Source organism: Dermacentor variabilis, unplaced genomic scaffold (assembly GCF_050947875.1).
Source record: "Dermacentor variabilis isolate Ectoservices unplaced genomic scaffold, ASM5094787v1 scaffold_12, whole genome shotgun sequence".
In the NCBI taxonomy this organism is placed as follows: Eukaryota; Metazoa; Arthropoda; class Arachnida; order Ixodida; family Ixodidae; genus Dermacentor; species Dermacentor variabilis.
In genome coordinates this window covers 40,780,059-40,792,480 of record NW_027460280.1, presented here as the reverse complement: position 1 = coordinate 40,792,480, position 12,422 = coordinate 40,780,059, and the positions used below count along the sequence as shown (strand labels likewise).

The following is a 12,422-nucleotide window of genomic DNA, read 5'->3' as shown; positions in this document are numbered from 1 at the left end:
TGAAGTTTAACATATGATGCATAATTCAAGCTGAAAAATTTAATGTCATGGCCCCTTTAGTTTTCAGTATTGAAGTCATCATCTTTCTCTGCCAAGAGGCTGGCAAAGCCATCTCCTTCCATACTCACCTGTCTGATTCGTTGTGCTGCTGAGCATGTGGTCTTGGGTTCAGTTCCTGACTGCGGCGGCCATATTTAATGGCGGCAAAATGCAAGGACGCTCATAATGCCGTGCTTTGGGTGCACATAAATTAATCAATATTAATCTAAGCACTCCACAATGACATCTCTCAAAGCGCTTGTGTTTGTTTGAGATGTTAAACCCAATCAATCAAACTAACTTTACAGTTTGTGGCTAAAGTGTCAGATTCTTATACCACATTTGTAAAAGCTTGTGCCAGAATTTTCATAATGGAAAGAATTCAGTGGCAATTCAGCGGTAAATGCAAGAGAAGTACCATTAACATTATGTCACACCTCTTTGAGGTCCCGCATCCACGATTTAAACTGCATTCACCACATTCCAACGGCTTGTTCAGAAACTCATTGGACACACATCCTGCCATGTGTTCTACACTCTGTTTCAGTACTTCCATGCAGCAGAGCCAAGCCTACATGACCTGCGAGCACAGATCCTTGCGCTGCAAGATGTAGTGCCATAGTTTGGAACCCATTGCACAACTACATGGCCTTCACAATTGGTCTTGTTGGCAGGTGTTTACTTGGAAGCTTCTCTGCAGGTTGCAGGGTATTTTATTTCCCGATTTTGCTTCATTCTTTAATAAACTATTTATTGAGGCTCTATGATACTGAAAATAGACTTCTCCACTTGTTCGAATGAAAACAAAGTTCATGCAAAGAACAGAGTCAGAGTCAGAAGTGGTTTTATGTAGGCATTTAATGAATCACAAAAATTTGTGCATACAGAAGGAGGTCCTATAGTCAGAGACTGAATCAGGACCTCCTATGGTTGTGAATATAGAAAAATTTATTAAAGCAGCAGACAGTAGTAGCGAGCACAAACAATAAAATACAATACACTTAATGCAACGCTGCCGTACAGACATTCATTTACATTTAAAGAGTACAAACAAATAATTGATTTGGCAGTGGCTAAATTCATACGCGCAGTTGGCACAGCCACAACACTCCGAAGGACTTCCTCCTGGGTAGTGCTTCGTCCTTCGCAAAAATGGCATCTGTAGACTTGCTTGTGTGGTATCGTTCCAAGCTCTTTTACACGAAAGAAACTGATAAGTTGGCGTTGAACATGCTTGGAACATTGTAGAAGGAGTGCAGTAAACGGGCACAAATTCTAATTAAGAAAGCAGCTGTACTTACGACTGTCTGCACGCACACCGTGTACATGTAGATGTTAAAAGAGGAATCAAAAGATGGCACCACCATGCCGTGCGACACTCTGGCCGAGTGCTCCTTCTGAATCCTCCGCCTCCGCCATCTCTACAGCCCTCCTACTCCTCTGTACCTCGAAATATCATGACGTACACCAGTTTTGGTATCTGAGCGAATATGGAACGAATTTTCTACCAGTGCTATCACAACAGCTGATCTCACTGCGCAGCTGCAGTCTTAGTAGATGCTGCTGCTGCTGCGCTGCAGTGCTCATTGCTAGCACATGACAGTGTGCACAAGGGCACTTTTAAGATGTGTTCACCCCTTTGATTAGGCGAAGAATCCTGTAGCTTCCACCTTGCTGCATAGAACTACTGAAACAGAGTACAGTGAACTTTCACTTGAGTGAACTTCAAGGGACCCAAGGAAATAGTTCATTTAACTTAAAGTTCACTAAACTGAATATTCACTAGAATATGGAACAGCATAGGGCACAGCAGAAAACAAGTCAAAAGTTGTGACATTAAATTTATGGAGTTATGTACATCAATATATACGAAGTGTGTAACAGTTACATTGCTGCCTATCTCATTTTGAAAAGAAATCTAATTTTAATTTGCACTGATGCTCTTAAAGCGCAAGAAGTAACACAGCTGTCCAGAGAGTCTGTTTTTGTACACTTCCTCTGGCACAGCTTGTTGCTGAGACACGAAGTCTCGCAACTTTCCAAGGCATTATGCAGCCTCGACTAGAGTGAGAATATTTGAATCTGCCTCTTCCATTGCATCTTCCTTTCCCACTCTTCTTCAGGATGAACACGGGAAAGAATTTCCAGATCTAGTAGTTCAGCACTGGTAACGAGCTTACTGTCACTACATCTAGCTCTAGCTAGTGACAGACCTCTGTCCACATGTCGGAGTCAATCGTCTCGTCACGCTGTTCTTCTGGCTCGCTTTCACCGCACATGGGGGAAAAACTGGATTTATGTCAGCAGTTTCTAATTGCAGCCAGTGTTACTGTCCACCAGGAGCCTCAAGTTGTTCAACTGAAATATTTGCTATTCAAAATATCGTTTAGCTGTAAGGTTTTCGTATAGAATGCATAGGAAATCTGCCGGGGATTTTCTAGAAGTTCATTTTTCTGAAATATTCGTTAAACCATTAGTACAACTGAGAGTTTACTGTGTAAGCTCTCCCATTAAAATTAAATTATGGGGTTTTACGTGCCAAAACCACTTTCTGATTATGAGGCACGCCGTAGTGGAGGACTCCGGAAATTTCGACCACCTGGGGTTCTTTAACGTGCACCTAAGCCTAAGTACACGGGTGTTTTCGCATTTCGCCCCCATCGAAATGCGGCCGCCGTGGCCGGGATTCGATCCCGCGACCTCGTGCTCAGCAGCCTAACACCATAGCCACTGACCAACCACGGCGGGTCAAGCTCTCCCATCCCCTCTCTTTCTCTACCACGTGACCAGCTGCTCACACTTCACACACATAATTTTTTTTTCACTTTGACACTCCTAATGCTAACGCATTAAAAAAAGGTGCGCAAACGGCAAAGAAACAGAAAAAATAACAATGCGAGCTCTTGGTGCCACTGTCCCATTCATGCACCTTTTTTTTATTATGACACCTTACGAACTCACCCGTTGACGATTTCTCTGTAAGAATGTTGTGATATTGTTACGGGGATGTTGGGAGTATTTAAAGACTGTATTTACAATATATATACAGGATGAGTCAGAGTAGATAAGATGGCTGACCACCGACGACACGCAGCAGCCAGCGTCTCGCGATCTCCTTCTTCCTCTGTCTTCTTTCATCCTTCTGTAACAATATATTTCATCGTTTCTGTACACATCAACTGGCCAAGTCCAACCTGATAATGTTCATATAGCAAAGTGTGCTGTTTTTTTATGCAATTACCCTTTCAGTTCTTGTTGTGTTACTTGAATGTGGTTACATGTAATTGAAAGGAAGACATCACAACATATTTAGTTTGAATTGTTTTGAACCTGTAAATTCTGTACTCCGAACCTTGGATGTAGACCATGCACTTCTGTGCTATACGGTGAATCTTGCTTGCTGGTGCTATCCCAAGCAGTAGCGCTGTGGTCTTTGGCTTTAATTAATTGCGCTTGGAATGCTTTGTTGTGGATCGTCTTTGGATTGCTCATGTAGCATGAAAAGAAAGTTTCATGAAAATGTTTGGATATTACTGTCAGTATTTTGAGCACAATGACATCATTTGGCAGCCTTGCGCTGTCACACTTCAGCTTCTGCAATGGCCCAGTGGCTGTGGCACCCCTCAAGATTTCCACTTCAATTCCCAGGAATTTCGGTCTATGAAGTGTGGAATTTGAAAGCACCGTGAACTGAGATTTGGGTGGCATGTCAACAAACACCAGTTGGTCAAAATTATATGAGGTTCTTCTGCTGTGACTTAAATGTAGCTTTGGAATGGGTATCAAGGCTGTTAACCTTCATAGACCTAGTATGCGTTGGGTTTTTCTGCGTTCAAGTCTTGATTAATTCTTTTTGCATAAATGTAACTTACTGAAGTTGGGAAGTTGGCATCATTAGCAGGATTATTTTGCAGAGTAGCAAGAGTATTGGAATATAGCCTGCCGCATTAGCTTAGTGGTTGTGGCGTTGCACTGCTGAGCTCGAGGGCATGAATTCAATTGGGTGAAATGCAAAAAACACCTGTGTATCTAGATTTAGGTGTGCATTAAAAAAGAACCCCAGGTGGTTAAAGTTAATCCAGAGCCCTCCGACTACGGCATGCCTATAATCACATAATGTTTCTTGCACATAAAACCCCAGAATTTGATTAATTTTAGACTTGAATATACTTGCCTGTTGTGTGGGGAAGGACTAAATCATAAACAAGCAAAACCAGTGTGAACCAAATACCTAAATGTTTATTTTGCCATCTATCCGCTCTGTCGTGAGCAGTGAAGTGTGTATTTAATCCAAAACATTTGTACTTCACAATTTTAGGTGCACATTGACCCCTTTAATTGTTCTGATGAGCTAAGCTTGTTGGCACAATTTTACCTATAGCTTCAGATGTCCAGCAAGTGACATTTTAAAACCTAATGGAATACAAATATTAGAAATAAAGTGACTTTGAATTATATTAGAAAAAGGTGGGTGTGCAGACACGGACACAAGTAGAGGGAAATGACAACAGAAATTTCGACTATCAACTGAAAGGTTGCACAGTGATGGAAAAGAAGCTAGACACAAAACTTATCTGCGTGTGCTTGGGAGAGGCAGTGCCGCCTGTCAAACTTGATTGCGCAAGCTCAAGAGAGACAGTGCTAATCGTCAATCGGGGACATTCGCGGGCCTAGTGAAAGGTAACTGTTTAGGCATGACATTAATCTTTACGTAAGATAATTAAAGGCTGGCTAATGCGGGCACTTTCACTATGATTGATATGCTAAGCCTCGACCATAAGGTGCACTTCTTCATTCTTATGTCTGAATAGAACTATGCTGTCATCACATTTTGGCATTTACAATCACGACAGTGCAACAAAAGGCTAAATGCTGTTCCTCTAGTTAACAACCTTTTGTGCTCAATTAATATGTGGTTGATACAATGGCCTGTCTGCCCTGCATAAAAGTAGCCGCAGCTGAAAGCAACTTTATGTTCTGGGCCTATACAGCATTCTGTAGGGCAAACTTGTTGGTGTTTTACATAATGCCTGTTGGACCTTTTGCTGTTCACCTGTTCGTTCTTTCTCTCATAGCGGTGCACAACTTCCCTAACTTATTTGCAGCTGTAAACACAACATTAATACCGTATCTGCTCCCTACCACTTTCTTAAGTTTGTGCGACAAGGTATGGATATAGGGAATATCCACAACTCTCTTCATATTATCGTCATCGCTTTCTGCAACCATGTCCAAACTAGAAGAAATGATGAACTTCGAGCATTGTGAAACAGTGGCTTGTGCAATGCAAGTATAACCTGCTTCTAATAATCTATTATAGCTGACGCTCATTTTGTGCACACCATTATTGGTGTTGAATATGTGAAAAAATAAAAACAAATTAAATGCCACCAGTGTTTACAGTAAAGATAACGTGGTGCCTGCTGTGTTCCAAAAGCTAATAACTGCAGCAAAATGTAACTCGTACAGGAAGAGTCTTTGTTTGCATCAAGCTCCTAAAGACTGTAAAGCAATGTTCCCGTAAAACGAAAGTTTATAAATGATCATACATTGATATTCAGGCTAGCAATTAAAAATCAAGAATGACATCATCAAATTTAAAAAAACTTACATTTTTAATGCAATGTTTTTTCAATGGTTCTGATAGTTCTTTTTTTTTTTTCAATTTTTCTGCAATTGTCTTATCACACAGTAAGACAGTTTTCTGTCTTACTGCGTGGCCATAAAACAAACCTGTGTAAATGCATGGTGTATCATGTATGTTATATTACAATTATGGCTAATAAATTGCAACCTTTTGTTTCTTTGGAATAGTGAGGTTTATTTAGGCATACCCTGACCTAAACAGATGCTTGTCTAATTCCTTCACAAGAAAATAGAAATTTATGCATTAAGGGATTTATGCCATTAACTGTGTGTTACATACGTGTAATAGATGTGATGCTGTTAACTGAAAAGTTCAATAACATGCCATAACCTTACGTGTTAAAGGATTACATGTAACACCATTAACTGAAAGTTCAGCCAGCTTGCAGATTAGAAGTAACTACAGGGTGGTCACAGCTGCTGGTGTGACAGTGTCAGTGCATTAGACATAACTGGGTACGCTTGTAGAGTTTGGTTTATCATATACCAATGTGTGTGGGTGGCGGGGGTGACCCAAGATGACTGTACCATTCAAAGGAGAAACTAAGAATAATACAACACCACAAATTATCTCAGTGTCATAAGCATTGTGACATCTGCTAAAGAAACAAAAGTTTATTTCAGATAAATTGAGGCAAGAAAGCTGTAGACAGCCTAACAGTAAGGCAGCCTTGATTAGGTGGCTTCAAGTTGGGGTCCAAAAAAATTGACATTCTAAGTAACTGGTGCCTCTGAGGTACCATCAGGCCCTCCTGTAGCAGGTCCATTAGTAACAAGGTGATGCCCCCCTGGACATGCTGGCTCTTCAGTGTTAATGAAATTTAGCATGCTGTGAGCCCTTTCCCTCTTTCTCTATGTTCTAATGAGACCCCCCTTGAAGCTACCCTGGATCTGCCCATGATGACATCCCTGTAATTTCTCTGGTGGGCCCATCTTATTCTGTGAAAGAACAGTACACAAAGTCACAAGTGTGCTCTTTTTCAAAAGCATCAGCTGATTCACTCATGTGACTGGACCTGTCATTGAGCCTTATACAGCAGCCACTTCAGAGCTTTCATAGTTTCAAATCTCCGGAGGTTGAATTGTACAGTGATCTTCACTACCTAGAGAATCAGTGCATGTGAGCTTTAATGCATCTGAAGGTTTACACGCTATTGCGGAGTGCTTGGCAAGGATAGTCCTCTTCTCCTGCCACCCTCTCTCCATGGGGCAGCTGCAGTAGAGGGCTCCACTGGGAGTCCTAGGAGCTTAGTGGTTGCATCCTTAGCCATTGCTCGTGATGCTGGAAATGCATATATGCGCATATGTCTGATCGGCTTATATGTACAGCCTCATATGCTACCGCCACAGGCTATGCTGCCGCCAAAGTGAGTTGCTATGTTAAAGCTATTTGCTTACAATGGCAATTATTAATGGTTTCTGTACAAATCTTTTTTTTAATGAATGGTCCACATCTTGATAAATAATTTTAAATATTTTTCACCAAATGTTTGTATTTGTTTGGAAGTTGGCAGGTCTGCATTGACATTCTGTGAGGCCAAAGCTCTCATACTGGCATTGTATGCAAAGCTTTTTCTTGCTTTTTTTTAACGGCTTGGTCTTTGTGAATATGTTCATAAATGCATGAAAGTATACCATGCCTAACTACTCATAACATCCCTTAATTGTTTGTGTGGCTCACATAACATTTTTGTCCATGCATGCTAGAAAATGTGCTCTGAGGGGGACCTCAGAGAAATGGGCCTGCCCATGGGACCACGTAAAAAACTGCTGTCTTACATGAAGGAGCTCTCTGAGAAACAGGCAAGTTTGAAAAATGTGCCCCTCTTTATATATATAGTTTCATGCTTCTGGGAAACAGGGTTAATGTGCTTCTCTAAAGAATTAGAAAAAAGGCCAACTTCTATATATATAGAAGTTGGCCTCTTTTCTAATTCTTTAGAGAAGCACATTAACCCTGTTTCCCAAAACCATGAAATTCGTTTAGCACTTGGAAACTTTGCATGGACATGTGCAAGCCATTTTGTTGTTTTATGCATCAATTGATTCTCAGCCTAACAGTTGCTATGCCATTAACATGCAGCAGAGCATAGCTTTTTGTATTTTAAATTTGATACTTCAAGAAGTATTCACAAAAATGGTTAAAAAATATTGCACCATGTATGTCCCCTAAACAGATTGTTTCACATTTAAACTTACTTCATATGCATAGTGATACCTGTACCTGCAGAAATAAAACTTGGCACAATTTTTTTGGTGACACAGGAAGTCGTTTTGTATTTGCATTGCAGTTATTGCATCATGTCAGCTGAAGCCAGACTCATGAACACTGTGAACTAGGTGTTGAAAAGTAACAGCGCTAAACGTATAGGGACTTATGCAAAGAAGAACATGACACTGGTGCTGACGCATAACTGAAGTTTATTTCGCGGAATATCACATTTATATTGCCTAAGTCCTTGTCCATTTAGTGCTGTTACTTTTCAAAACATGAATTACTACCAACTTGCCCAAGTTTCCCTTCTAATGCAGTGAACTATGTAGTTTTATGTGTGTCGTTATTGCTGACCCTCCCATTGATGAAAATGAAGGTGGAAGAAGTAGTGACAGTTATGACATTTTAAATATAGCTTTGTGTTGTGCATGGTTTGTGTCAGTAGGTCATGGAGTTTATGAACTAATTAATGGTAGTTAAACATTTTCCTATTCAATGTGTAGCTACTATTGAGCAAGTAGGTGCCATAATTATTCGGAATCTCTTTCTTTTGTTTTAAAAAATTAATCTTCAGTGTGCCTCGTTTACAAAGCAAGCCAAAGCTTGTGAGAAAGTGTTTTACAAATAATGCTCATCAACAAGCATCCAGACATTGTGAAGTCAAGTGGTGGTAGTCATCCTGAGTTGACCCTTTAATGGGCAAAATTTGGTTGGTCCACAGAAAACATTTCTTTGCTACATCTTAAAATGAAGTGCTTTAGAAAGCTTTTTTTTTTCTAATTAAAAATTTTTTTCAGCACTATTATGAGGCGCACTTTAGTGGAAAGTATGTTTCCATCCTCCCAATACAATAAGACTTTGTGAAAAATTATTCATTCAGATGTTGGGCAATAAATGAATGAAATAGCCTTGTGCACTTTTCTTGGGTAAAAACTTACTCCATGTAGGTAAATGTGCCTAATAAACAAGGACGAAAAAAAGGACAAGACGCACATAATGTATACAGACACACGATGCACTACGTATGTCTTGTCCTTTCTTTTGTCCTTTTCTCTTAGGACCCGGTGCAGTTGCTTAGTGGCTATGGTGTTGGGCTGCTAAGCAAAAGGTCACGGGATCGAATCCCGGCCATGGCGGCTGCATTTTGATGGGAGCGAAATGCGAAAACACCCGTGTACTTAAGATTTATGTGCATTGCTGAAACTCATAGGAGCGGACAAGACGAGAAAGAAGAATACGGTGGGCTCCAAAGGCGTGCGCACTAAAGAAAGCAATCAATAAAAAAGAAGAATCTCGGTTTCATTCAAATCGAACGCAGCTGTCTCGTCTCGTTTCTGCAACATGGTGCCGTGACCAGGATAGTGACCACTTCTCTTCCGACTGGCCACGGACTACCAGAACAACGGACTGGCCACTGAAGATGGACGAAGAGGAGGCCCGAAGGCAATCCAACGGCAGCGTGGCGAGGCATCTACAGCAAGGAGCGGCACGGACACAGAGGGTGACAAATAACAAACTTAGTGAGCGATGCTGAAAAGAAACTGGAGGAAAATCAGGATCCTACAGCTATGTTGCTGATAGCCAGCCAGATTAAAGGTATTGCAGACTCACTAAAGAAAGCAGACGAGCAGATGGAGCAGTTCATAACACTCGAAACAGCTGACCTGGAATTTGCGAAAAACACAAAGTACGAGTTAAAGATAATAACTGCTCTGCACAGCATTAACGCGTACCTTTCTCGACAAGAAATGCGGGAAACAGCGAGGGAGCAACCCAACTTTAATGGCGAAGCTAGACAATCGCAGCAAGCAACAATAGTGAAGCTACAAAAGCTAGAAATAATGAAGTTTGATGGCGATAAAATTAAATGGCAGAGATTTTGGGGGCAATTTGAAACAGCTGTACACGAAAGAACCAGCTTGAACGAAAATAAGAAATTTACGTACCTTCTGTCATCACTAACCGGAAAAGCACCAGCTGCCGTGGAGGGACTACAGTTTTCCGACAGTAACTATGCGAATGCCATTGATCTACTAAAGCAGAAGTACGGAAAAGATGACGTGCTGGTAGAAATGCATATGAAAGAACTAACTAACTTTAATACAGTGGCAAGCTGCAATGACCATGATGGTTTAAGAAAGCTGTCAGAAAAGATGCAAGTGCACATACGTGGATTGGAATTCTTAGGATTGAACAGCGAGTCCTATGCATCGATGTTGCTTCCAATCCTCAAAAGAGCTTTGCCAGTGGATCTGTACATTGGATTCCAGTTAAAACAAAGAGAAGTGGTCAGCAGATCTTCAGCACAAGATCAGAACGTGGCTTTACGTCAAGAAGATATTCTTAGGCGCTTGATGAAGTACATAGAAGCTCAGGTAGAGTGCAGAGAGGAATTATCGACAGAAAGGAGAGAAAGCTACGGCAACAGAACTGAGAGTAAGCAGCAGACAAGAACGGTTAATTTTCAAAGTACAGCTGCAAAGTTTTGCATATTTTGCAAGAATAGTACTCATTACACTGATGATTGTAGGAAAACCTTATGCCTTATGAAGATAAGAAAATGAAGCTCAAGGAAGCAAACAGATGTTTCCGCTGTACCAGGCCTTGCCATACTGCTAAAATATGTAAGGCAAACATTAGGTGCAAGATATGTCAAAAACGGCATGCGACGTCTATATGCCGAAGCAAAGAACTGACAGCACAGTGTACAGCATCTACTCCTGGTGAAATTGAAAATCAGGAAGAGAAATAATCTACTTTCCAGTTTATGAACCTCTCATCAAGTGTTTTTCTGCAAACTGCAGTTGCATTAGCAGAAGGTAGAAGGCAGTCATGTTATTGTCGTGTACTGCTGGACACTGGCAGCCAAGATCATTCATACTGAAAAGCCTATCTGAGAAACTTGGCTGTAAAGTTAAAGGAAAAGAGAGACTCACATAGGCTCATTCGAAGGAGGTCACAATGAAAGAGTCATGACTTTGGTTGAAGTTGAACTGAAAAGTGCCTACAGTATTGAAGAAGTATTATTGAGGGGGGGGGGGAAAGCACTGGAGGTAGACATAATTTCAAAAGAAAGATTAGCGTTCCTGCCTATATCACTGCAAAAGAAGTATGAAGAGGACGGATTCAAGCTGGCTGATGGTTTATGTAGAAGCACATCATGCATGGAAATTGGGCTACTTATTGGATCAGACCAGTATTGGAAAGTAATGACAGGTGGGATCTGAAGACTAGAAGAAAGGTTGACAGTAACAGAAACCATATTTGGCTGGACAGTACAAGGTCAAGCTAAGATGTCGGCAACAATAATGGAGAAGTCAACCGTAATGGTACTTGACGTCAACGTGGACAAGTCTGAAATACAGACAGAACTCAGACATTTCTGGCATATTGAAACTCTAGGCATAAAGTGCCCTGAGGAAGAAACGAAGAGAGAAGAAGTGATTCAGCACTTCAAGAGGCACTTAAAATTTGAAGAGAAGCGATATTATGTCAGACTTCTATGGAAAGAAAAGAAAGAAAACGTGGAAGACTACCTCGGTGGAAACGAGGATGGTGCATTCAGCCAAGAGAGCTTCCAAGGACATCAGAGGGAACTCACGACAGCTCCACCTGTCGTCACCATTCTAGAAAAGCCCACCATTCATACAGTTGAAGGTACGGAAGAAGCCGCAGTATCTAACATCACATTGATCATCAATCCTGCACCATCAAACATTAATCAAGTAATCCAGCAAACTTCAGTAGAACAGCCGAAAAGCGAAGTATTGAATCTTCTTGGGCCCCAAACAGTAGTTGAAATAGTCCAGGAATGTTTCCAAGTCATGGATGACGTAATTAAAACCGAAGTATGCTTGGCACAGCCTAGGTACACCAAGGTACAAGGAGCTGAAACTGTAGCGAGAATGGTCCACGACTGCTTTCAAGTAATGGACGATGTAGTTCAAAGCAAGACATGTACGTCCCATACGATAAATGTAATGCATAAGAGATCGACCTCATCCGGGCTCTCTACAGCCGAGACAAACTCGAGATCGTATGCAAATTCTGCCCGTCACTGTTTGGTAGGCGAAAATAAAACATCTCGAAGCACCAGGAGGCCCTTGGGATCTCGAAAGTCCACATACGCCGGTTCTGTGCGTTCAGGGAAGTGTCGAATGCCAAATTTCGATTCCTCAGAAGCATGGGTAAAGAGGGGCTCGCAACTATCCAAAGACTCTCACTCGCAGCGTCTTCCTTCATTTCCAGGCCTCAACGCAAGTGTTGAAGTAGCTGTCAACAGGCCTGATGTTGTCGGCTTAGTCAACAGGCCGGACATCGTTCGTCTGCGTTCTACCTGTCTTTTACTAGAGTCAGTAACAGGACTTGTTCAAGACACTGTGAACAAAAATTTCGCCAGTGCGAAAGCTAACATTCTAAGCGCAGGCGACCTGCTCAGGACAACTGTTGCTGCGTATGTCGTGGAAGATGACGACACAAAGAAAAAGAAAAGGCGTAGGAAAAAAAATAAACGCTCCAAAAA

The 12,422-nt window shown here is 41.4% G+C and overlaps 1 protein-coding gene across 2 annotated transcripts in view; it reads left to right on the top strand.

Moving 5' to 3' along the window:
* Window positions 1–12,422, top strand: part of PAPLA1 (Phosphatidic Acid Phospholipase A1) — an 82,476-nt gene that overhangs the window by 12,887 nt on the left and 57,167 nt on the right. Inside the window, exon 4 of one of the 2 annotated variants that reach the window (XM_075677309.1) lies at window positions 7,393–7,488. The exons of the other annotated variant lie outside the window; for it this stretch is intronic. Coding sequence (XP_075533424.1) covers window positions 7,393–7,488 — 96 coding nt within the window. The remainder of the gene's footprint in view (window positions 1–7,392; window positions 7,489–12,422) is intronic. 2 annotated transcript variants of the gene reach the window in all.